This window comes from Enoplosus armatus, chromosome 18 (assembly GCF_043641665.1).
Source record: "Enoplosus armatus isolate fEnoArm2 chromosome 18, fEnoArm2.hap1, whole genome shotgun sequence".
Classification (NCBI taxonomy): Eukaryota; Metazoa; Chordata; class Actinopteri; order Centrarchiformes; family Enoplosidae; genus Enoplosus; species Enoplosus armatus.
The window spans coordinates 19985650-20012979 of NC_092197.1; the positions used below are offsets into that span (position 1 = coordinate 19985650).

General features: G+C 46.3%; 1 protein-coding gene across 1 annotated transcript; it reads right to left on the reverse strand.

The window, feature by feature from the left end:
• Positions 1-4911: 4911 nt before the first annotated feature.
• crb2a (crumbs cell polarity complex component 2a) lies at positions 4912-26050 on the reverse strand. Its single transcript, XM_070924857.1, has 13 exons — positions 25984-26050; positions 16981-17673; positions 15052-15247; positions 13153-13292; positions 12056-12226; positions 11841-11954; positions 9647-10600; positions 8644-9218; positions 7971-8136; positions 6574-7444; positions 6349-6465; positions 5333-5459; positions 4912-5133 (listed from the first exon to the last, which is right to left on the reverse strand). The coding sequence occupies exons 1-13, from the start codon at positions 26048-26050 to the stop codon at positions 4912-4914; spliced, it is 4413 nt and encodes a 1470-aa protein (XP_070780958.1).
• Between the last annotated feature and the right edge of the window lie 1280 nt (positions 26051-27330).

A 27330-nucleotide genomic window follows, 5' to 3' on the forward strand; every position in this document is an offset into this window, starting at 1 on the left:
ACAAACCGTGGTGCATCGTCTCAATCATGCAGTTACTTCACCTGTTGATGTTTTTGGTAGCTTCATAGCACAGTGCTTTTTTTTTTTTTTGCTTTTTTTTATTGCAGTTCACTGGCCTGTCAAAATGTGTTGCCTCCTACTGTTTTTAAAAGAAAACCTGCCTACAACAGACTGCCCCCAAAAATGTTATTAAACATTTTCTGTCTAATGGAATATATGGGGACATTGACACTTTATTTTATATTCTGTTTGTTTTTAAATGTTCTTTTTCGCCAATTCTGCTGCTGCTGATGTATGCACTCTGATCGTGTCCTGCTGTTGGGTTTTGCCTTAGTCGAGTATTACCTTTGTTGATTTGGCTAATGAGTCGACACGTTGTTGATGTCAAGTGTGCGCAGAGAGCAGAAATAATGGTTCTCGCAAATTTTGCCACCAGTTTCGATGTCGGCTGTTTTCCGACTTCTCGAACAACAGGAACTGTGTGTTTTGCGCGTTGTCGGCCCTCGCTGCTTCCCTGGCGATCATGTGTGGTGAATGCCAAAAAGTCCTAAACGATTCAAAGTGCTGTACAAGTCTAGTTGCGTGTGTGTGTGTGTGTGTGTGTGTGTGTGTGTGTACAGATGACACTATTTTTGTTCTAAGACTGATTTAGATGAGTTGTGATTAGTATCCCACTGCACTTGCTTAAAATACAACTATTTCATCATAACATGTCAGCTTTCGCTTCATTAAAATTCCACAACCTTGTTCATTTACCCCCCCCCCCCCCTCCAATTTCAATCGTCTGTCAATTGGTCCAGATGCAGATATCTTGTCCACTGCCTCATATTCACTTGACGTTTCATATGGAAATCCATGGCCCCTGCGGAAAGATCCCCAAGTACTTTCACTTGTAATAAACCCCCTGTTCTTTCCTCTAGCACCCGCCATCAGACATTTCCACTTGCTCAACACGACACTATACATCAAAAAAGATGATGAATTTGTTGTTCTCAGAGGATGGAACGTATGTGGGGTTTTTTTTTTTTTTTTGGTGACTCCGACCTTTTCTTTAGCACCATCATCATACCCAAATGTCCAAAATGTACAAAAGAAATATTAAAATCAATATCAAATAATTCAAATCCACAACACTTGTCCACAATTTGTCTGGGTTTCTTATAGTTAGTTTGGAGACATTGTCAAACTAAGCTAACCCTGATGGCAGTGGTTTTTGAGTCAGGGGAGTGCCTGCTCCAAAATGAAGATATTGGTTTTGGCACGTTAATGTATAAAATGTTTCGTGCTCGGATGACCCTATTGACACCCAGTAGTAGTTTAATTGTGTGGGACAGAAAATAATGTGGGAGGGGTCGCGAGCATTAGCTGCTGGAGCTATCATGGCTAGCATACTCACACACTCTACAAGTTGAAAATGATATTCCTTTTTTGTCAAAGACTTCATTGACTGTACCCTTAGTCCCTGTCACTACAAGTTTTAAGTTTAATTTTAGCATTTGAATTCGGACCGACCGAGACCACTTTAAAGGGAGAGTCTGTCTACTTTCAAGTGAACTCTGGAGCGTTTTTGTGGTGTGAATGCAAAGTGGACTAACCACAGTCTGGGGTCTGGGGCCCCATTTCCATTTTTCTTTCTATCTGGATAAGGACATCTGATCCATTTGCATTTACACCTGGTCTTGTATGCGTTCTTGTTATCTCGGTTGTACCCACATTGTGCTCGGCTCTCAATATATGCAAATATATTGGGGGGGGGGGGGGGCTGAGGGGCTGCATGAAGGGCCAGGAGGAGATTTTTCAACTGTGAATCATGCAGAGCTGCTCTAGTGGAGTCCCAGAATGAAAATATAGAGAAATATAAATTCAGAAATGAGCGAGATGTGGGACCTTTAAAAGTCCATGTGGCGTTTGAGTCTTGTATACTAGCTTACAGTCTTTCGCCTTCTCCGCCTTTGTTGCCGCATCGCTGCATATCTCTACAGTGTGAAAGAGTGAGCTCCACAATCAGGATCTAAACATCACGTAGGTTGATGGAAGAAGGACTTAGGTCCTCCGTCTTGCACCTTTCCCGTGCATTTCATTAGGTTTGGCTTTGTTATTTACAGTGTGCATACACAATCCTAATCTGGCCTGGACTGGGATCCATCACATCACTGCACCGTTTTAACCAGCCAGTGACTATCAAGTGAACCCTGACTTCGAGCTAACGCTGCTGCAGGGGATTATTTTCAAACGCAGGGAGTTCTGTTGTTGGCGACCTGCTGGGTGTGAAATTATAAATATAACTCAATAGAATCACAGCAGCTGGTAGAACCCCCCCCCCCCACCTTTTCCCTCCCAAATTAGAATGTAATAGTTTCCATAGTGAATGAATGAGTGTTACATACATCCTGTTGTCGAGGAAACGGGTACTTTTTGTCCCCCCCATGTCTTGTAAATGGTACTCATATTTCAGAAAACATAACTAAAGCAACTGCTTCAGTGTCCTCTCACTGTTCAAACAGGTTTGAATGTGCTCTGTCATCTATGTGTGACGGACTGGGCTCCAACCTCCTGTGCACAGGTGGTGTTAGACAATGGATCAGAGAGTACGACACTTTCACTTTATTGCATGTTTTATAATACATTATGAATAAAACAATCCTGGAGTTTGTATATCATGTACATTTTAGGATAGGTCTTTTTTTTTTTTTTTTTTTTAATTCCTTTCATTGTTTATTTTGGTGCAACATCCTAAAAAAAAAATCTCTTTTACATACTGAGAACATTCATATCTACAGGAGCGGCTTGTTCTCGTCTCCCGGAGAGCTTTCTCGAATGTCCCGGGGGGGGGGGGGGTTTAACGTATGCTTCATTGATTGTAAACACTCCCTTTTGTGCATGTGAGGCGCTAACAGTGAAACTCAACATCCGACAAACACAGAATAAACATAAATATGCAAATATGCATGAGCAACAGCTACGGAAAAGTCAAATTGCGGAGTGAGCTGTACAACATGGAAAACTACTAGACTCCGATGTCATCAACAAAACAAGGTCAATGGCTCTTAAACTGGAAATAAAATGATATATTTTTAAAAAAATATGTTTGTAACGGGTTATTTCCACCCACATGGTAGCCCCCCCCCCCTGCCCCCGTGCCTTATTTGCCACGGAGAAGCTGCCACTGCCGTCCCCTCCGTTTCACGATATCAAATATATTGTCGAAGGGGGGTTTTTTTGGCGTCTGGTCGAGGCAGTCTCTGTACAGTGCAAGTCTTTACGCCACAACGGTCTCCGTGCACTTAAGAGGGACGCGCAGCAGTGAGTGCAACTTCGAAGGGTCAAGGACTGTGGGGAATCAAAATCGCAGCCATGTTCTCCATGCTTACCGAGACAAGTTGAAGGGAAGTTCTGGTGCTTGTCAACCTGGTTTCATTATGACTGTTGGTTCATTTTTACCATTTACCGCCTCCATTGTAGGGATTTGGGTAGTCTCGCACAGCCAGACCTCCACTATCTCCACACTTTGGAGAAAGGTCTTGCTACACCCATCGTTGCATACTAAATAGGTATGTAGGCGGAGGTCTGATCTGAACGGGTTCATCCAGCGAGAACAATCTCGAGAGCCTCCCACCCGCTGCCCAAAACCCTTTTCTCTACGACGCAGGTGAGTAAAATGTTACAGCGCCGAGGACCAATGGAAATAACGGAGACCGTCCAGGTTGACGAATTCCTTTGAACTTCCTTTCAACTTTGTCGCACTGTCCATTAAAATAAGATGCACGTCGACCCGGTGGTGCTGAGAGTCCACGGCACACGGAGTTGGAAGCCGTGTGAGGCCGCGACCACCTGGTTGGTACGGGTCCTACTTCAGTGGCCGACCTTCCCTTGTGATCCCCGACTAACGTCGCTGAGGGGTTTCCTACGTTGTCCGAAAGGTCTCTGCGGACACAATCCGTTTAAATTGAACGTTGGGGGCGAGATGTGTGTCCAGTGCCAGTGTGACAGTCACAGCTGTCCAGTCCCATAGTCCGACGCAGGCCGTAGTATCCTGGTTAGCTGTTTCCGTAGGAATGGTAATGCTTCATGCAATGCTCTGCATCCCACTCTGTGCCTTGTGAAAACTGCGCAAAGCTTGTATGTTTGATGTGAAACCAGCCCACGAGGAACTTTCCGGTCAGTGTCATTAAACCACGGCCGAAGAAGAAGAGGACACAACGAGGTAATGATGATGATGATGATGACAAAGTGGACCGGGGTTTGTCAAAATCGCCAACCGAGACTCACATTACAAGCAAAACTGGACAAAAATATGTTGTGCTGGCTCGCTATTAGAAAGGTCTGGAACATATTTCCAATAACTCCAACACAGCGTTTCTTAAAGCCAGCGTCTAGGTGGCCAAACGGCAGCTTTATGGCCCTGTTGTATTTGCTCGGGATCCCTGACATCTAGTGATAATACTTGATAATGCAACCCGGTTTTACAGCAGCACCACAGGTGTACCCATGATCCTCTGACTGTAGAAGCCATTTCCCCACAGTTTGACAGCAGTGATTCTTAAAATAAAGCCCTTACATTATCCTCTAGTCGCTAGTCGGGGCTCTAAAAACAGGTCAAGGCCCCGCTATAGACAAACTACAGCGTGTGGAGTTAAACAATGGATTGTGCGTCCTTGTTCCCTCGTCCTACCAGTGAGTTTCCTCAGACGTCCAAAGCACCTACATGGTTAACACATGAAGTGACATACAGAGCAGCAGCACTGGGTCAGTACCTGGCCACCGCCAGGAGGGGGCTGTATACTACAACATATGTCCTTCAGCTCAGCCCAGGTATCCAGAGGATCTAAAAGCTCCACGTTGAGTCCTGTGCACCTGCCCGCAGTGCCCAGAACCCCCCACCCCCCCACTCCCCTTAACGCCCTCTGCACGTCAGATGAGTCTCTCCTCCGGTGGGACTTTGAGCATGCTGTCCATCTCCAGCCGAGCTCCGGCCAGCTCCTGAGAGCTGGGGCTGTACGCGCCCTCCGACTGGCGCTTCTTCCTCGCCGTGAGCACCATGAAGGCCAGGCCGATGACCAGTATCAGCACGCAGAAGCAGAGCAGCGGGATGGCCACCACCAGCCAGGGGATTCCCTGCTTGTGGGCTTGTTTCTGCAAAGGCACAAGAGGGCAGAGAGAGATCGTTCACTAACGTGTCATAAAGGAGTTGTTTTGCGTTTGCAGTTTTCTGAACTCAACGGAATTCAATTTATCGGACGTTTGTCACCTATTGGCAAGAAACAAGTGAAAGACCTCTTCTTGGACCTGTGCACATGATAAAACTAAAGAAGGAAAAATGTGATAAACGTACGTTGGTGTCGCAGATTGGGCCGCTGTAGCCGGGCGGGCATTCGCACACGAACATGTTGAACCGATCCAAACAGGAGCCGCCATTTTGGCAGGGGTTGGACTCGCACTCGTCGATCTCCTTCTCACACCTGCAAGGCAAGAAAAATGCATGGAGTCTCATCCGGAGAGGATAGAAGAAACGTACCGCGCCAAACATTTCAGACCACTGGACATTTTATCTGAGACTGCTCAGAAAGTCTTCACGCGAGAGACAAAGTGTGTTTTGTTTTTGTAATTTGGGTGGACTGACCCTCGGCGCAGCGTGGCCCCTTTTTTAGACGTGGAACATGTAACATCGCTGGCATGTCGATGTAACATTTTCACTCAAATCAGCAGCAGGAGATTAGTTTGAGTGAAGCGATGTTATAGGCCTGGATTGCAAGACGCTACAAACACTGTGTGGGAAGCCATTAACTCGTGTTATTAGTCCCACCTGTGCTTTTTACAGCTGTTACATGTCAAAATGTCTTCTGTAAGGGTCTTTTTCACTCATTGCATTCTACAAAGATAGGTATGGAACCTTTGATGAGGGGCCACAAGAAGAGAAGCTAGGGAACCACAGCTTTAAGACATAAACAAGTAAAAAAAAACGTAGCTATGAAGTAATTACATTTGGTGCTAATTATCATTGATAGATAGTGTTGCTTTTATTATTTGTCCATGCTTTGAGATGTCCGTGTCCGCCCCCCAAACGCAATAGGGGTGAATGGGACTTAGTTTGAGGTCCAGAGTAGCCGTGCAGCTGTAAATATAGAATGCCATTTTCCAAATTCCAGTAACGCCCATTGTATTGTGGAGTCCGGCAGATACAGACGCCTCAAAACCAGGACACGTAGAGAAGTAAAACAAGGTACTTCAGCATGAGGATTGCCCCTTCACCGGACACCACTAAATGTAAGACTTCGGCGCTATACTCTAATACACAAGGTTTGGGAATGAACATAAAAAGATTCAAATTTGTTGAAAAAATGAGCTCACCTGCTGCCTGTAAAACCTGGCATGCATGTGCAGTTGGCTCCCCACAGCCCATCGTTGCAGATAGCGTCATTTGCACACTGGACGTCTTCGCCACACTGTATTGGAGGATAGTCCCACCTGATGGGAAAGACATCAAACGTTGCTTCATCAGTGAATGATGAACGAAATCAGAAGTATGCTAAAGCTACCGAAACCAACAAACGGGTTGGATGAGTGAGCACTCACTGGCAGAGGGGACCGCTGTAGTCCTTGGGGCATATGCAGGTGTACGTGTTGGGTCCGTCCTGGCAGGTGCCTCCGTGTTCACAGGCATGGTGCTCACACTCGTCGAGGTCCTCGTCACAAAGTGTGCCGGCGTATCCAGGGTGGCAACGGCACTCAAAGCCGGCTAAGTAGTCCTTACAGCTTCCATAAACACAGGGCCGGGACGCACAGTCGTCAGTGTCTATCTCACACTGGTCTCCCTCCCAACCCAAGTCACAGGTACAGCTGAATTTATTGAAGACGTCCTCACATGTGGCTCCATTTAGACAAGGATCTGAATGACAAACGGGGGCGCTAGTACAACCCAAGTGAATCTTTGGTTTTCCGTCTAAATGGAACTGAGATGGCTGCGGGGCTTTATAGTCATCCACAAAAGGAAGGTAGACTCCCCCGACCCTCACTGCACCCAAGCAGCCGGTGAAGCTCTCTGCGATGGCCAAAGTGGCCCCCTTCTCATTGAGAAAGCGAAGGCTTCCTGTGCGCTCCGGCACGCTTCGGGCGTCCGTGATTCCATCCACCGTGATGACCCAGGGAGAGGTTTTGCGCTCCCTCTCAGCCATCGAGATGTTCACGCGGTGCCAGCTCCCGTCAGCCACTCGACGAACTCCTGTGAAGGTCAGCGTCTCGACACTGTTGCCAATGTGGATCTCCACCCGGACCGAGGAGTCCAGCAGACCCACCATCAGCAGGTCAGAGCCCCAGGAGGCCCTCAGGAGCACAGCGTTCTCTGTACGGGTCCGCAGCTCAATGTATATATTCGAGACAGGTTCAGCCAGGGAGCCTCCAGCACTGTAGTGCACAGGGTTGTTCTCAAAAGTGGCATTGTACACACCTAGAGGTCAAAATGGAGAAATATTTGTGTTATTTTATTGTTTTGATTTCATCTAATAAAAGGAGCAGCCTGCCAAATTGGAATGTTGCAGAACCAGTAGCCATCCAACTTTTTCTCTCCATATGTCAATACCTCAACTGACCCAGAGCTGACCCCGACTACTGATCTGATACCAAATCTGTATACCTCAGTGCTCGGAACTCGTTGGGATTGCTGTGGCACTACAAACTGGTTAATGCCAGAAATGGAGATTCTGACATTTACCTGGAATTTCCCACCAAAATGGACTCCCTTTACCTGGGAAAAATACCTGTGAGAAGTTTGGAATTTTTTTTTTACCGAGCTTCTACAAAGTTTACTGATGCTTCCAAGCAGCTGTTGTAGTTAAATATTCCAATCTAGGGCCCGTGTCAGAGTAGGAAATCACTCCGAACTGGCAAAGTGCTAATTGGAAGTAGGGTGCTAGTATTGCCCAAAGAATATGACTGATTTCTGACTAAGTTATAAAATTATGCAGCGTTCTTACATTCATATCCATCAGGAAGGTCCACACAATGGCCGCCGTTAACACAAGGATCGCTAACGCACCACACGCGAGTTTCACAGGTCTTTCCGGTGTATTCCTCTGGACAGGAACACGTGAAATCGTTGAAAGTGATGGTGCATTCCCCTCCGTTTTGACAAGGCTTCATCTGCAGAGGGAGGCATTGAGATTTTGCATCAATCACAGTGTCGATTCAGTTAGATAACACTCATACCTACGCCATTTGCTGCCGCAGCTCCCTCCACCGCCCCATCTTCCACCGAATGTGCTAAAGTTTTTGGTGCTAATCTGATGGGATTAGCAGTTCCGATTTCAATCAACTACTACTTTTGATGTAACTACCAGTAATGGAGGCTTGGAAGCCATTTTGCCACCAGTTGGTTAAGACTTCAGTAATTATTTGGCCAAGTGAGAGTAATCATAGCTGTCTAAAATCTTTTTTACGAGCATGTAAAGGGACTGTAGTCAAATCTATCAGGGTGAGGACAGGAGCTTAATTCTGTATTTCATTTAAGATCTTTGGTCCCTCCTGGTAACAACTAACTTGAAGAGCCAAATTTGGTCCTCTTAACTACTAGTAGGACTAACTAACTAACACAGTTAGTGTGACAGTGCTATTGTAAGGAATGAGGCAGATCAAGGAACTATTTCCTACCTTGCAAGTATCGTCACTGACGCAGCCCTGCATTGCATTCTCAGCAGCACTTGGTAAATAGACTTCCTCCTCATCCGAGCTGTTCCAGGCATCCACATCTAGATGCACTGAGTCTACACGGAGGTCCTGCAGACAGCCTTTGTAATGCCCCCCCCACGCACCGGAGTCCCAGTCTCCCGGAAGTCCTCCTGCGTAGGCCTGATCCCCGCTGTTAACATTCACTTCCGGGATCTCTCCTATCCCGTAGCGAAGGCCTGCATGCTCAAAGATCACCTGCCTGTGTTGGACTTCCACCTGTAGAAGTTGCTTCTCACCGGTGGTCACGAATATCGGCGCTGTCAGTGGGGCGCTGTTAGGCAGAGAGCTGACAAAAACCCTCCCCATTCCCAGGTAGACTGAGAAGTAGACCTCTCCCCCGTCTTCCTCGCTCGGCCTCCTCAGCTGGAACAGCAGCCCGTCTGGCTTTAATGACCTCAGGAAGAAGGACACATTGAAGTTGCTCCCGTGGCTCTTGCCTACGTCGTAGGCACTGAAACTCACTGTGTCCTCGTGGCTGTATGTCCATGAGGGGAATTCTGCCAGGGGAGAATTGGAAGTTTGGATTAATCACAATTAATCAAAAAAATTGGACTGGAACATTTGGTAATTTGGTAACAGTTCACACAGCAGCACGAGATGTAGATTCAATTATTTTTGCAGTAGTTAACAGTGGCCACAGTAGTCTTTGTTTGTACAGAGTCGATGTGATTGGCCAGTTACGTGCTAGCTAACCCGGATTGGTTGTTTGATTCAGAACAGGTCCAGTTTTCAAAGGGGCGGGTGCTCACAGACACACATTTTCAAATAATATTGCCTACTGTAGCTTTAAGTAATATTTTGAATGTAGGACTTGTACTTGTAACAGAGTATCTTTACACTGGGGTATTGCTACTTTAAGTAAATTACACATACAATGACTGGTTTGACAAGATTTGCCAAAAGCTTCGGTGGTAAAAGTGCTTACCTTCGGAGCAGCTCTCACTATGGAAGGGACGGTAGCAGTCACACTGATAGCTGGTCCACAGGTCCACACAGCGTCCATGTCCATGGCAGGGGTCAGGCTTACACCATTCAGTCTTACTGCATCCCAGTTCGTGGCCTTGGTCCTCTGGAAGCGTTTGGGGTAGGATAGGCTTAGAGTCGATCATCAGGTCTTCCATACATCCAATGAAGCCTGCGCCACTTGTGGAGTACTCTAAAAGCTCCTTTGGCGCTCCACCTACATAAATATGAGTGAAGGCTTCAGAGGGCTGGAAAGGTGGTTCATTAGCACCGCCATCTATGACTCTGCATCCGTCCCTGTCACAGCCAGGGCCTTTCAGAATCAAGACCAGGCCTTCATTATCTACGAACACGTGAGCATCCCGCCAGTCTCCATCACTAACCAAACCAGGAAACGTGACGTCCAGTTCAGACTCCTCAGAAAAGGCTTTGGCATGAAGACCACCGTTCACAATCTCCAGGAGGAGGTGATAGTCCACATCTCCTCTGAAGAAGAGCAACATATTGGGTATGGTCGTCCGGAAGCGTAGCTGTAAACCGAAACCCCCGTGGACATGGTGCTCGACCTCCCTCCGGGTCCTTTCTTCTAGGACGACCTGGACGTGAATGAATCCAGGAGTGGAGAAGGAGAAGGTTGTTCTCGTGGAGCACTGCTCATCATAGAAGCCGTGAGGGCACAAGCATGTGTGACCGTGCACTCCTCCCTCCAGCCACGGGTGGCAGGTGGCTCCGTTCTGGCACTCATGGTCCACGCAACCGTAGAGTTTCACATTGCAGTGATCACCGCCCCAAGGAAGGTCACCTGGCTCCCCCTCAGGACAGTGGCAGGTGTAGGACGCCCTGCCGTCTTCACACCAGCCACCATTCTGACAGGGCTGGCTCTCGCACTCATCAATGTTCACTTCACACAGCTCACCTGGAGGGAGATGGCACTGAGGGTTAAACATCTATTTCTTTCTATTCTTACATCAAAATCCAATCATGCTTACATGAAGCTTGAGCCAACCAATAATATCACAGCATCCACCATCCGTCAATCAATCTTCAACTTTTAGCGGCACAGATCTAGCATTCATTGGTTAGCTAGCTAGCAACAGCGTGGTACGTCGGTTATGACGCTTGGCTGGAGGGTATTCTGTTACACAGACTTATTTCATGGGGTGTGCAATCTGTAAGACCTTGCTTGAATGTTCCCATCAAAACAAATAATTGATGATCTGATCAGTCGATTGAGAAAAAAAAAAAAAAAAAAAGGACCAAACATTCTCTGGTTCCATCTTCTCCACTGGGAGGATTTGCTGCTTTTCTTATTTTATACGACTGCAAACGGAATATGTTTGTTTTGAATGAGAGAACTCTGGGAACTCCATAGGTGAAACTATTAATTAATAATCAACATATTCATCAATAATGAAAATAAAAATGGAAAAATCCGTTGCAGCCCTAGTCCTGCGCTGCTCTCTGCTCCTACTCTGAGTCAAATAGTCAATATACATAGGAGCCTAAATTGTGACAACTGATTCAACATGGGTTCATTTTAGGATCGAACAAACCAAAACCAAACAATGTGACGACGTATCATCCGCTGAAATCACAATCACCACTTTGACACGCACGACGAAGCCTTTTCAGAGCATTGCGCGTTTGCTGTTTCGAGCTTGTCAAACACGCCCTTAATCCCTAAAAGGATGGGTTCACAAGTTTTCGGGTGCCCGTATGAACACACTGAAACAAGTTTGCCTCGCTTGTAATCACTCCGTCCCGTTCATTCTGGCCACTAAAAGATGAATGTGCCTTCAATAGAAGTGAAGGGGGAGGACATTTACAGCCATATATACAACTGGGGACGTTGTGATTACATGGGCAGCATCTTTGAAAGCCCATCCAGCCATGCTCTCATTGTGGTTCGATCCGTCGCTCCTTCGCGAATGTGAAAGTTCCCCCTGGGATTGAACAGTGTTTGACTGCATGAGCTTCCCCACCAGCAGATACAGTTGGATTTAAGGGATTAAAACAAGAGTTAAGTTTAGCTCAGGTCACTTTGACAACAAGCACTGCACTGCCACTGATGCAAAGGCTACATTCAGCGCATACCGGGTTCTCAAATATGCTGTGTAAGATGAGTGTGTCCATTCAGCGCAAGGTGGAAGACTCACCTAGAAAACCAACAGGGCATGTACAGGTGTAGCCGTTGATCTTGTCCTCACAGGTGCCTCCATTGTGGCAGGGTTCAGACTCACACTCGTCAATGTCGACGGAGCAGTTCTCCCCTGTGATGTGAAAGAAATGATTGTCAGAATCCAAAAGAAAAAAAAAAAAAGGTGGTGAGAACTGAGATTTCTGCTGACTGGTTTCTTTTCGCTTCACTGGCCTGCAAACCCTGGCTGACACTGGCAGATGTATCCGGCAGCGTCTGCAAAGCTGAGCTCCCAGTCCAGCTCCCAGTGAGACGGATCCGAGCGCTCAAAACACTCCCCGCCGTTCTCGCAGGGCTGCTCAGCACACTCGTCGACATCAACCTCGCAGTTTGGTCCTTCATAACCTACGGACAACAAAACAAGACACCTTCGATCCAAACCAGAACCTTCGATTCCTCTCGTCCTCGCTAGGCATACTGATGACATCGCAAATGTCGCTTTCTTCCATCTCTACGGAGTCGCCCAAGTTCGTCCATTTCGGACACAGTCTGACCTCATTCATGCATGTATTTAATCATTGTGGAGCATTTCCTACTGAGGTCCAGTGAGAATCTATTCATTTTCACAGTCATATAGCTATAGCGGTTTTGTTTTCTGCCATGCTAGAGTATCGGCCAGGTCAGTTGGTCCATCACTTTGGTCCCGACTGAAATATCTCAATAACCATTTGATGGATTGCCATGAGATCTTGTGCCGACATTTGTGATTCCCAGAGAACGAATCCTACCGACTTTGGTGACCCTCTGACTTTTCCTTAGTGAAACATCTCAATGACTATTGCCTTACCATGACATTTGGTACAAACACTTTGATGATCCTCTGACCATCATCGGGTCAACATTTCAGTTTGTCCAATAATAATAATAATAATAATGATAATAATAGCAATAATTGGTTTCCAACCAGATACCTGCAAAACTAAAGACATTCCCAACAGCCTCAGCTGTACTTTGTGTTTGTTGCTAATTAGCTAATGTAAGCATGCTAAAACAAGTGAACATGGTGAATATTACCTGCTCATTATCAAACACTGTTAACATTATCATCGTAAGTATATTAGCATGCCGTGAAGCCACATAGGGCTATTAGCATGGCTACGTGGATGTGTATTAGTTAGAGGTCAGGTGATTCCTTCTCTGTGGGCTGTCTCAGTGGGAATCTTCTGGGCTAGAGGCACACGGACAGCGGCCCCCTATCGGCTCAGTTCACAACCTTTGCATATCCTCAAGTTGGTGTAGGAATGCTCGCCGCTCAGAATGTAGTTCAGTACCTGGCCAGCAGAGGCAGGCGTATCCTTTGACTCCCTCTACACAGGTGGCACCATGCTGACAGGGATCAGAGGCACACTCGGGGATATCCACTTCACAGTGGTCACCCTCGAATCCTGTATCACTGCAGTCACATTCGTAGCTGCAAGAGACAAGGGGGGGTTTTACACAGCGGGATAGCAAAAGTCCGACAGTGAGCAACAATTGAACAGGAAAATCGCCATGGGGATTTCACAAAGCACTAATGGGACTGCCATTTCTTCTGTTTCTTCTGAGATCCAGAAGAAAACGTGGACGAGCCCTCAGCGTCAGATAGAAGTGACCGCCACCATGGCTGAAAGCTGGGGCTAATGCAGAAGATGTACCAATAATGACTACTGGATGCTGACTCCAGTTTTCACTTTCTAATGTGTGTCTTTGTTTTCCGTTGAGTCATTGAGCAGAATTATTTTTGTGGCATGGTTCGATTGATAGGTATTCGCACCCAAACAGAGACATTTTTCTGGGATGTTTTGGTGGGATAGATGGATTATGAGACACCTAAAGGGTCCCACCAACTATCTAGCAGCCCCATGGTGTCAGTGTGGAGCACTGAGCCTAAATATCCCACAGAAAACCAGAGGGTAAAAACACTAGCTTTTGAAGGTGTACATATGAAGGTTTTTTTCCAGTAGGACTGAGCGCTTTGACTCGTCCAATAAGAAATGTTGAGATGCTGTCATGGCTTTGGCCTCTGTGCCCAGTTGGTCCATTCATTAACCCATCCACGCCTGGGGACCTGGTGTCCACGCCCATTTTGGACTATATCAAGGACTCATGTTGGTAGGGAACAGGCCGCTAGAAGATACAACTTTACTTGAATCGAGGGCTTTTTTCACCGGGCTCGAAACCCTCAACCAGGGAGGGCAGCAAGACATTGCTTCACAGCCTGCTGTCAAGTTAGAAAATCTAAATGGTTTATCCGCTACTCTTTGACTCCCTTTGAATTGTAAAATGTTAAATGATGTTATGGAAAATAAAGATCCTGTTATTTTTGTCAAGCCTGAAGGTAGTTCAATAGCTCTCTCCACTGTTCCGAAGGTGTTTCCAGAATCCTTAAAGATGCTGGCTGGAAATGACATATGTCCTCTTTAAAAAAAAAAAAAAATGTTTCCATGTCATTAATATTTGTGTATATTGATGTTGCTTTTTACTCATTTACTGTTTTTCCTTGCGTCATACAAAAAAAGAGCAAGAACATATGTCACTTCCAGCTACATGGATAGGAAACGTTGCAACTTGGAAAAACAAGTGAAAAGAATATTTTTACGCTGGTGACATCACTTAGAGCCAGTAGTGATGGGGGGGTGGAGCCGTGGTATCGAGGCCCCGCCCTTCGCTGTCAGTCATGACGTCGCACCCCCCTTTTTAGAGCATCAAATTAAAACCAAACTTATCAGAAAAATGAACACTTAAACATCAGCATGATAAGAACTACCTGAAATGACAGAAACCATCTTTGGGTAAAAATGTATCTGATGTATCTGTACTTTTTTAGTTTGGCCCATGTCCCATCCACCAACATGGAGGGGGCGGGGCTTATGACCTATACAGCAGCCAGCCACCAGGGGGCGATCTACGGATGTCATGGTGAAAACGTCTCACGCTCAATTGCCAGTTGTTGTGCGTGAAAGTCTTTTTCGGAAATACCTTCAGAGCCTACAATGTAAAAGTTTTGTTAAACCACCTTCTGGGCTGGATGGATGTTTAGCTGTGTGACTTGGTAATAATGATGATTAATGAGAGGCACAAACTGGGACTATATAACGATACCCAGGTACACACTGTCTTCAACCGTTCACCAATCACAATCTTCACTGTCAGAGCTCCGGCAGACGGTAAGGATTCAGGATTTGGCCTACCTGTTCACCATGTCGTGACAGACGGCTCCGTTCTGGCAGGGCCCACTGGCACACTCATCAACGTCCACCTCACAGTCGATGCCGTCGAACCCGGGCAGACACTCGCAGGAGTACATGCCGATCAGGTCGCGGCAGGTGGCTCCGTTGCGGCAGGGGTTGGACTCGCACTCGTCTATTTCAATTTCGCAGTTGACTCCTGGTGGAGGAGGGGAGCGTTAGGGGGCAACTGTATGATGATGGGACGCAGGTTGTCATACCTGGTAAATGGATCAGTCACGTTTTGTATAAATCAACACACACCAGCCCACTGAACACTGGACTGCCCAAATGTCTCGATCCGTGAGTCAGTATTCTGGCCTCCTGACAATGATAAAACACCTTTCTTTGCATTCTCCAAACAAACGGGGTGACGGTGGAATGCTCTGAATCCAACCCGACCACTCACAGATAACGCGAAGCTCCCCTGACACAGAGCAGGCGCGTGGGTGGAGGGGGTGGAGAAAGAAAGAAGCTGTAAGAAAAGCAAGACGGGAGTGTTTTGTCTCGCCCTGTGCCGAGACTTTATCTGAGCTGCAGATAAGACGCCTGACTAAAAACATCTTGCCGTGCACTTAAAATACTCCCCGTGCCCCGTTTATCAGGAACAAGCCCAAGACTTTGGGAATGGACGAATAATGCTGCTGGGGGGGGAACAAACACACGCTGTCAGCGAGCAGAACGTTCCTCGCGTCGCTGCTGACGTGGTCCTTTGAGGTGATGATGAATGATGACACAGTGTTAAACATCTCTAGTCACTGAAGTAATATGAAGTAATGGTATTTCACCAACTCTTTTTTTTTCTCTTGACTGTTTTAGTACCTGCGTCGCTGTAGATTGTGTTTATACAGACGCATGTTTTCTATATGTCCATATAAGTTTCAGTGTATGAAAAAAAAAAACCTTTTCGATATCTTCAGTTGAAAAAGGTTGATGCAAACCTTTGAGCAGCAGCATTATTGACACAATCTTTGGTTTCGATTAAGTTTGAATGGGAATTGACATAAAGACCTTTAAAACGTGTATGACAGAAAGAAAGCATGGGCATGGGCAGTCACCCGGGGCTGGAATAATCTGCCCAAGGGCAAAAATTATTGTTTAAATACTCATCATCAGGTACGGTGCCCATGGCGGGTTCTTTATATCTGACCCACGTCTGCTGAAACCAACCAGCCACCTCTATGTTTTATTTGGGTTAGGGTTCTATGTCATTTTGATAAGGTGTGTCAGTTCTCCCAACTTTTGAGACTATAGGTACCATGGATGTATAATAAGACCTGTGTATAGTGCGCAGATGCTCAGCCCAACTTCCAATTTGGCTACTTGCATTTCCTCCGTAGACCACCATTCTAAAAGAGACGTCTGTAACTCTGTGACTCTTTCTGTTATGAATTTTCTATGTCTGTGGGCTGAGTGGGAACTCGTGGGGTGGCAGGAGAAATACTACTGTGCATTCCCCCCTGGAAGTAAACCTGGAAGAAACTTTTTAGGTGTATGCGGCGGGCGAGCACCTCTTATTGGATTGAATAGGTGCCATCTTTGGTTTTTTGAGGATGCTGCTACAGATAGTGCACCACCAGAGGAGGCCTGCACCACAGTGTCCCATGCAAGCATCAACAAAGGTTAGGAGCTATTCATTTGGCCCAGAGCCTCCATGAGTTCTGGGCCAGATCTGTAAAACTGATGCTGCAACAGGCCAATACTGGTGCGGATCACACGGTGATCACATTTGGACTGGCACTGGGCCGGCTCCGGAAGGGGATGAGGATTAAACAGTTGACAAATTGTATGTTTGACATGTCCTAATTTGTTTTTATGGACACCTGCCAAACAAGTATTGGACCTTACATCCATGTGGATAAGTGTGTGTGTGTGTGTAACTTTTGGATGTACCTGCAAAGCCCACCAGGCACTCACACTCGTAGTGGTCCTTCTCATTGATGCAGGTAGCGTTGTTCTCGCAGGGTCGCGAGGCACACTCGTTGATGTCGATTTCACAGTTGTAGCCCTGGAAGCCGGGCACACAGAAGCAGTGGAACTCGGCCACTCCGTCTATACAGATAGCTCCGTTCTGACAGGGCTCCGATGAACACTCGTTCACGTCTTCCTCACAGGTCGGCCCCTCGAACCCCGGCGCACAGCGGCAGTCAAAGCCCTCCGGCTGCAACACGCAAGTCCCGTTGTTCCTGCAGGGCTTGTCGATGCAGTCAGTCACATGTGTCCTGCAGTCCCGTCCTCCGTACCCAGCAGGACACCTGCAGAAGTATCCATTCAGCTGGTCCACGCACAGAGAGCGGGGTTCGGAGCACGGGTTGCTCTCACACTCATCCACCTCCACCGTGCAGTTGTCACCCGTTAGTCCATCCGGGCAGATGCAGTGGTATTCTGTGGTGCCAGGGTTGCTGGTGCAGTTTTCGCACGGAGCAAAGGAGCAGGCGTCATAGAGTTCGTCGCAGCTTTTGCCCATGTATCGGACCCCCTCTCTGGCACAGATACAGGCATAATCGTCCATGGTGTCCACGCAGGAAGCTCCATTCTGGCAGGGCGCAGACAAACATTTGTCTGATGTGGCTGTGCAGAGGATTCCTGAAGAACAAACAACGCGTTATGATGAGGATTAGTTCAGAACATAGGGGTCCCAACGCCTCAAAGGGGCCCCAAGAAAAATTCTGAGGGAAACTATTTCTACAATTTTGATTCAGATTTTTTGTTTTTGTGTGTGACTCTGGACACCTTTTTAAATTAAGCTGTCTGGTCAATTTAGTGTAAGCCAAGAATGTGCTCAGCTTCTGGGTTGCCAGGTTGTGGAAAGTCCTCCTCTTCCTCCTCCAGCATGACACTTACTTTGTTTCTCTATTTAGCTCGTTCTTTAATTCATCAGGTGTGGAACAGCATGAAGGAATATTGTTTTGCCAAAGAATCCAAGAAAATATTAATAATTTAGCGTGTTCTTGGTGGAGGTGATTAAAGAGCAATGGCACAAATATTCCTCGTTCACCCGATACATCATGCACTGCATATGAATAAGTAAAGACTGATCTAAGCCTGAGCTAAGTATGTTTACTTTCAGAAAATGTGACCACAGGTTTGCTTTAAAGTCGAGATGAAATGAAAAATTCCCTTTTCAACCCTTTGTAGATCACATCCCCGGTCATATTGTGTATCTAACAACATATGCCAAAAAAATATCATATCAAAATCCAATCATGTTTCTCTTCCTGTAAAACAAAACACGACCTGTGCTTACATAAGCTTGAAGCAACCAATAATATCGCGACAATCTCCCGTCAATCAATCTTCACCTTTTAGCGGCACAGAGCGAGCGTTCGTCAGTTGGGCCACGCCCACTTTTCATACCTTCCAATCAAAGTCCTCAAAGTTTCAGTTCAGGTGCAGTTCTTAGCTAACAACAGAACTCCAGAGCGAAGGTTAACCTGCGAAATAGATGCAAAACACCTGCAGGACGGATGCTGGTAGGAGGAACTGGGGGGCCTTTTATGTGTCTGTGGCCAGGGGGGGCCCCGATATCCCATAATCTGTCCATGGCCTCTACGGGCCGCTGGTGTGATTTTTAGTCTTATTTTAGAAGTTTCACTGTTAATGAACGTCGGGGGCCAGCCCAACAGGCTGATCCTTTCACTAGATAAATAATTGTCTCAATTAGCTTGTAGCCAGTGCAACTAATGACTGCACTGTGCATTATCCTCCATGAATAGCCACTCTCTCTTGGCCCACGGGGGCCGCTCTGTATGTCACAAAGTGGACGTGAACACTTTTGGGGGGGGGGGGGGGTTTGCATATGCTGTCTCCCCACACCAGCCAATGCCACGAGGTCTCTGTTGAATCAGTCCACATTCCTGTTGTTAGGCCAATCTCCACTACCCGTCCAAAATCCCCCCATCCACCACTCCCAGCCTCCCAGCCCCCAGACACTTTGATCAGTGCCCTATTTCCAAATTGTCACTGAAGCGGAAGATATTAACAGTGGGGTGGGAGGGGGGGGGGGGGGGGTCCTGTGCTCTACTCAGTGGTTTGAAGTAGGCATGGCTCTATTGGGGAAAAAAAAAAGATGATGTCACATATTTCTATGCACCCATTCAGGATTTTTTCAACATTTCAATCAGAATCGAATAACTGTTGTTTGCCCCAACCCCACCCCAACACGGCGCTGAGGAAGCAGACTGGCTGAGTTTTAGTTTGGTGCTCAGTTTGGTCAGAGAGTAACGAGGCAGAAGTAAAAGTAGAAGTAAACCAACAACGAGTGCATCCCACTTTAAGTTTAACTTTAAGTTTTGTGTGTGCACCAAAGCCTGATACATCTCATCCCTCTGCGCCGCACAGCTGCGTCGTTTTTAAAAACACATCAGTGAGCCACAGTGTTGCACTGGCTGACATGGACTCACTCCCACATACACCATCCTGCTGCCTCACTACAGCGCCAAACGTGGATTAATCCCCTGATGAAAATAGTCCCCAACAAATGCACTATTTGCGTCTTTTGTCGGGGTCTTTCTTGAAATTGAAACTCCATATTTGTGAGTTGTTTTTAAAGAGTCATGTCAGTGTAGGAAACAATGGGCATCGGGGGCTTGAGTGCCACAGACGGGGTGGGGGAGGAGAACATATTGAGAGAGAGAGACGGTCTCTCCTCAGTAGTTTTATTCTGATCCAGAGCTACTAACAGCTGTCTGAAGCCCACAAGACCTTCTTCAGCCAGTCACAAAGGATTACAATGGTTACCCCCCCAGCTATGGACCCACTACATATGGTTATCGACTAAATCCCAAGGTCTAAAAGTATGAAATCAAAGCCAGACTCTTTATTGACTGAGAACTGAATAGAAAACGTGTTTCCAGCAGTCAAGACTGCTCCGTATTGTTCCATAATCTCTCCAGTAGACATCATGTGATGTCATCAAAGTGACTCTTGAGTCTTTCCCTGGGGGTAAAAAGGAACAAGTAGCCACCCCCTCATTAAAATAAACCCACACAACTGGATGAGTTATTGATATAAAGGTTGTATAGTGCATAATTAATACAGACGATCTCCTATTATAAGTATAAGTACGTTATGTCCTTATGACAACATACCAACTTATGTAATAACAAGGTGTGTTGTTTTTGCGTAATAACAATTTTCGTGACATAACAATATAATAACACAATAAATAATAAATAGATAGTATTCAAACTTTGAGAACTTTATAAAGAAAACACATAATAAAACACTAGTCCGAGACTATGGATTATACTATATAAAAAGTGGTTGGACTGTGAATAATTGAATATGGCACCAAAGCACATGTTAAAGGAGTTCAACTAGTAACTACTAAACTGCTAATCCAATGGTGGCAACCGCAAGCAGCAAATATAGAAACGATTACAGTTTAAAATATAACGTGCAGACGTAAAGGCTCGACCATTCGAAAACAGCCACAGAAATTCCACAGGGAGTGATCCTCACCTCATTTGTCCCGTACCGTCACCCACAACCCCATGATTTGTCATTTTATATATGTCTGAGACGCTCTTTGGCAGCAGGTCTCAGGTCAGCCAGGTAAAGACAGCTTAACAACCGTGGCCCAGCGTCGCCCCTTTGAAGCAGAGGGTTGTTGTCACTTCCAATTCTGGTCGAGGTGTGTCCTCCCCTCAGTCTGAACTGTAGACGCTAACTGTGTTGGAACTCTACAGATTACAGGAGAGCGTTGGCCACCTGGAGACCAGGAGAGTCCCAGGTGGCTGTCGAGGGTTTCAAGATTAGGTTCAAGTCTCCTGGATGTAAGGAGGAGACCAGGATAAACATGCTAATTGAGTGAGGAGGTGATCCTTTGCTTGCTTGATAAGAAACTTAACTTAAGTGCTGTTGGGTCAAACACAGGTAGAGAATCGCTGTCCAGTCATGTACCATTTATTCCTGTCTTTGAGTAGCTACGTTCATGTTCAACTGGTCTGCTTGAACTTGCATGTGTGAGGCCTCTGCTTGGTGCCAGTGCTACATCCAACACTTTAGACCACAGTATTCATCTGGATATGTTAAGGATTTGAGTGTGTGTGTGTGTGTGTGTGTGTGTGTGTGTGTATATATCTGGAAGTTCCTACGCTTGATTTCATTGTCCAGTAGAAAGTTCTGATCCCTTTTTGCCTGACAAAAGCGGACAATTCTGCCAAAACCCCGGATTACATTTAATGACCACATTTAAAAAAAGAAATCTCACTATTTACAATATCTGCGCAGGGAAACTATGGTATGATTAAGGCTAGGGAAAGAAATAGGGCTATGCCACTAAAGGTTAGAGTGTGGTAGGTGTTAGGCGACTAAGGTCAGGAAAGGTGGTTACAGGTAATACAAAAGCAAAATGAATTGCAGGTCTGTGATGGGGGGGGGGGGGGGGGGGGGCGAACTTGATACATAAAGGACACACTACTTCCAGCGTCGGCACTGAACATAAATTGTGAGGTGCGTTCTAAAAGCTAAAATGTTCAATGGAATTGCCGCAATCAGACGGCAAAATAACCCTAACCCCTGACTCTCATAGAGCTGAACTTTGACGAACTCTGACATCCACATTCGCACCGTTAACAGGTAGCAAACCATACGGACAGTGCTGACCTTTGAGGGAATGGAAAGAACCGGAGATTCAATTCAATGCAACCTGGGCTTTCCTCTTTGTATCCATTTTGTCAGGACTGAGAAACTAACAACGACTAACTTAGTTCCTTCTGCACCAAGCTTCCAGAACCACCCATTTTAGGTCAACAGAGATTGGCCTGGATACTGTTTGGTGCAAATACCTGGACTTTGTTGGTCCCCAGGTATGCTCACCAAACATACCTCATCATCAGCGCTACCGAATCACCAAACAAGTGATGTCCATCAACACCAACGCACATGCTTGCATCACTATAAACAATCGAGCCACTTGAGGTTGTTGACGACTTTGTGTACCCGGGAAGTCTGATTATTCAGAACAATGGCTCCCAAAAAGATATCCAGCACAAACTTGGGGGAAAGCTCGCAGTGCCTACGCAAGACTCCATAACATCTGGAAGTCCAACACCTACAGCCTCAAAAACCAGAATCCACTTGTATAACACCTTGATCAAGATGGTTCTGCTATATGGAGTGCTGCCGAATAACCAAATGCGACATGAAAAAAGTCAGCACATTCCACAATGACTGTCTGCAAAAGATCTGCTGCACACTCTGGCCCAATAAGACATCAAATAAGGAACCCTACATAAAGACACAGAAATGAAACACATGCTACGAATGCCCCCAGATCCCCCAAAGCGGCTCTAAAATGGACACCACCAGGAAGGTCGACCAATGAACACCTGGCGAAGAATGATGGGGGCTGAGCTGCTGGAGACGGGTCCCTCATTGGGCGAGGCGCAACCGCGATAGGTGAAGGAACATTATCAATGTCTTATGGGGCAAAGAGCATGAGTAAAGTAAGTAAGTGAGCATCATGTTGGACCCCTATTTTAATGACCCCCCCCCCCCCCCCCCCGCCGCACTTCTACTCTTCATCCTACTTTCCCTCCCCCCATTTCACCCCGAGCCGGTTTGATGGCCTCCCTGACCTCCAGAGCCTTTCCATGTTGTAATCCCTCTGGCCTCTTTAGGCCAATCCCCTTGCTCCACTAATCTGCTGGTGGCAGGATACCTGCACAGATTACAGCTTCAAGCTTCAACCTCTAGCATGTGTCCACTCTGTCACCTACTCTGTCACCTACTCTGTCACCACGTTCTCTCTCACACAAACTCTTCTCTTCGGGTCACTTCGACCTCACATTTCACCAGCCCCCCCCATGCACAAACCCCCATGCAACGCGGCACACTTCCCAGGAACCGTGGACGAATACTCTAGGTGGCACTACGGTCGCATTATGACATTTTAGACTTCACCCACGCTATTCCGTGCTGGTTCACAAAACCTTATGCAAAGCTGCTCGTGCTGGAGCGGTCGCAGCTTATGAATTAGTGCATTCTATTGCTCCTATAAAACATAGCGTAGCACCGGTGGTACTTACAACATTCCTACTAAATGAGCTGCCAGTTGATCAACGTATGGCCAAGTGAGAGTGAGATGAGACGATCGGTATCAGTGTTGTAGCGCTTCCAGTGTTTATGCTAAGCTAGGCTAACTCCGCACTTAACACCCAGACATGAGGTTGATATCTCTCGCGTATGTCTCAAAGTGTTCAACTATCCCTTTAGTATTACGCACATTGCCACAGGCATCAATTATCCGTAACATTCTTAAAGCTAATTATAGTGAAACTTTTTACATTTCCAGTCGTTCAGTCCATGTTTTCATCCCTCTGGCTTCGGAGGTCTTCGCTGAACCAATCAACAGCAGAGCTAGCTAGCCTCTCGGCGTATGTGTTGGAGGCTATGTAGTCACCTGCAGGCAAACTATGCCCATGTTTTTTTTTTTTGGAACTAAAGCCCTGTGAAGACATGCCCTGTGATGCCGTCCTAAAGTACATACTCTTTGAAGAGAGTGTACAAGTGACACGTACCTGGCTAAAGTAGCACTTGCTAACCAGCTAAAAAGCGGTCATGGAAAGTGGACTTACAGTTGACCATCCAAGCACAGAGCCATGGCTGGATATTGTCCAGGAAATCGACTCTATTGGACATTTTTTACTGCCCTTTTGAGAATAAAAGAAAATATATTTTTTGGACCTTTTACATGAGTCAAGATGGGGGGTGGGGGGGTCATTTTTTTTATGTTGAATCCAGACACACACACAGCAGAGAGCCACATTATGACCTGTCCATCGTCCGTGGTAATCCACATAACACACACACACACACACACACACACACACACACACACAGAGACAAGGTTGACCCTGACTGTTCAGACACCTGCACCTGTATCAGACGTGACGCAGAGGACACAGATCAGACGGCGACAGACAGGCGGACAGATGTCTCATTCACCTGACACAGCTCCGCTTAAGGCAGTCACACACCCAGAGCGTCCTGGTAGGAGTGTTTAAGACACGTGCCTAACCCTAACCCCCCCCCCGTTTCCTGTCTGCCTCTTTACCATCAACCGTCCCATAAAGGTGAAAATGCCCTAAAGAAGACACTCGTATGCAAACGGAGCATTTCCCACTCTCGATGACATCATCCCACGCTTTTTAAATAATCTGTCTTTTGTCTGTAACCCCCCCGCCCCACCCTCTGAGACGGATTAGTAGCTCATCTATTTTGTTTTTTATTGTCTGAAAAAGACATGCAGAGCTTGCCTCCAGTATCTGTCTAATAGAAAGTTTGATCGTCGCACTTCATTTCGTCAGATCTTGCGTCCAACGTGCGGTGTGCCTCAAGGCTCAATCCCCGGTCCATTCCTGTTGTCCTCTGCGCACGCTACGTCCAACCAAACCGCCTCAAATACATTTTTTTTTTTTTACGTGTTATTGCAAATACCTGCAGTTCATCTGATGGCTCAGTGTCACGTTTCAACCCCTTCTGAATTTCGAACGTCAGGGTCCATCTTGCATTTTTAAAGATGAAACCATCCAACAAAAAAAACAAAAAACAAAGTGTATGCGCTTTCAAACATGCTCAGCCTTTTTATCCCCGCCCTCACCACCTTCTCCTCCACCTCCTTTAAACCACTTCATAACGAATGAAAAGCAACCTCTGACCTTTACACACCAAGTCACTCTGGTTGAACCCAGGAGTGTGTTAGCAGTGTTAGTAAGGGGAGCGCTCTGGTCTGGTTTCCACAGTAATCAGATTCATTAAGCTTGAGTTCCACTTTTTTTCTCGGTCACATGCCTGCAATACCTCTACACTCCCCCCCCCCCAAAACGTGACCCACCCCACTGTTTGAGAACACTGAGACAGAAATATTCATTCTACAAACAACTTGAGCCGCTCTACTTGACCTGCATGAGTTTACAAAGAGAAAATCTACAAACTTCTTTCATTCTGCACAGGCAGATATGAATGAGCTCCTCTCTCTCTCTCTCTCTCTCTCTCTCTCTCTCTCTCTCTCTCTGCTGATCCTCGCCCCTGTGTGCTCTGTTTGAGTATGCATGACTGGGGGGGGGGGGCGCTGCCTCGGATTCTGAACCAGTCATGTGTCAAATCTAATAGAAAGGGCTAGTAAAAACAGAACAAAAAGTAAATAAGGGGCAAATGAAGCCACACCCTCTGCCACCAACAATCACAACAATCATCACAGCAGCTAACTAACGTCTAAAGAATCCAGCAAAGACATTTGTCGAACCAAGTCCAACAGTAAATTGTCCTCCAAATGCTCATGGTTTCTCAGTGTTGGGGGGAAAATCCGCTGGAAGCCGGCCAATCCCCTCATCATTATTGCGAGTGACAAAGGACAAGCCGCCCCCCAACTCGTCTCCGTCTATTTGAGTCTCCCGATATAGTGGGGAGCACAAACCAGCCCAATAAGCACCTCCCAAGAGCCACTTGTGCGCCACTCATGGGCCAGCATCTCTGAGAGCACTGGCGGCATTCCTGAGACTTGCTCCTGTTAACTGTTAGATCAAGGAAAGTGAGAATCCTCGGGTGGGTGGGTGGGGGGGGTGCTCCCTCTGGACTATCCGATGAACCACAACATGCTCGCACTAATACGGTTTTTGTTAGGCAATAAGCATACAGAAAGTATATGTGAGGTAAAATAGCTCTGGAGGGTATCTACGTTTCCATGCAACCTGTTGCTTTCGCAGGAAAAAAAGGATTAAATACACATTAGACACATCGGATCTCTCTGGGGATTAAGACCCTGACGTCCCCATCCAGTAATTTAGCATTTAATTACAATTACGCAGAGACGACCCTCCACAAGGAAACACGCCAAAAGCTGTACTCGCACAAAGGAAAACCCTCAGCAGAGCCCGTCTTTCTACTCACCCCATTTGAACATCATCATCGTCAGCAGCGCTGTCTTCAGATTCAGATGGACTTTCCCCAGCTCCATGGCACAACCGCTGACCTGGGTCTGCACAAGACCACGAGGTAACTTGTATGAGGGGAAAACAAAAACAAAAAAAAAAAGAAAGAAAAAGAAAAGTGAGAAGTCCTAAAGTACTGACATGCTGCTGTAGGGGGGGGAGGGGGGGGGCACGGAGAGGCTCCTCACTGCGTTGCTGCTGTTGCCCCGTGTCTGGAAGCTGGCATGCTATGCGCTGCCCATGCTTGGTGACTAATGAGTGCAGCACTGGGCTCAAACAGACGAGCCCTCCCTGCTCTGGAGTGTAATCAGCCGAGAGAGCGGAGAGAGACGACGGGAAAACATGAGCTGGATTAACACCTGCTGACGCTGATGGTCATTCTCTGGACTCCTTGTTGAAAAGGGACACTGTGGGGGGGGGGGGGGGGGGGTTGAAGACAAGAAACAAATCAAAAGAGGGTATATTAACAGGAAAAACATGACAATATAGTGTTGAACTGTTAACAAAGTAAGAGGTGAGGTTAAAAAAGGGGGTCACGTACGGAAGCCCTGAGAGGCAAGTGAGAAAAAGAAATCCTGGTGATCCAGTGAAGTCGGATCGAAAGAGTTTTTGCTTTGGTGTTTTGGACTTCAAGTTACTGAAGTTTTGGCAGTTGAAAGATAATTGAAAAAGAATAATTTTGTTAATTAGCTTTTCTACTAACTAACAGTTTCTAGAAAGAAAGACGCGTTACGTGACTCGCTTAACACACAATACGCAGTAGGAACCTTGTGTTTCGCGTGTGTTTGTAGAAATTAAAAGTCACCAGGAAGAAAACATTAATGCTTTTAGTCCCATTTAGAACATGGGACTGTGGTGCACTTCAGCCTCTTGTGGCCAAAATGAGTATTACATCAACAAACGCTTAAAAAAAAAATCCTGGCAAAACTTTCTTCCCCCACCTGTTTCACAGATGAAAAACACTTTTTTAAAGGAACTTTAAGGAAGATTATGCTGACGCTGTTAACCCTTCAATGGTCCCACCAAGAAAAAAAGAAGAAGGAAAAAAGGTATTGTTGTTATTATTTTGGCACGAACAACAAAAATCTGATATTTTTTCCAGTTTCTTAGTAGGAGGTACTCTCTAAACAATTTTCACAGATTTGTCTCCATTAAAGTGATATAAAAGATATGGGTTTTTTTTTATTACACAGCAACAAATAAAACATGAAACATTTTTAAGGATAAAAGTAGCAAAACAATAAATGTAATTGTGGTTAAATGCAAATTAAAGAAAACAACTTTAACTGTGTTTATCATGTTCTGG

What these genes read in the sequence shown, in the direction of transcription:
- crb2a (XM_070924857.1), bottom strand. Translation starts at nt 26,050, where the DNA reads ATGGAGCTGGGGAAAGTCCATCTGAATCTGAAGACAGCGCTGCTGACG. An exon ending in GTGCCTGGTGGGCTTTGCAG is followed by an intron (nt 15,248 to 16,980) that starts GTACATCCAAAA and finishes CTCCTCCACCAG; the next exon opens with GAGTCAACTGCGAAATTGAA. An exon ending in TGTCACGACATGGTGAACAG is followed by an intron (nt 13,293 to 15,051) that starts GTAGGCCAAATC and finishes TGTCTCTTGCAG; the next exon opens with CTACGAATGTGACTGCAGTG.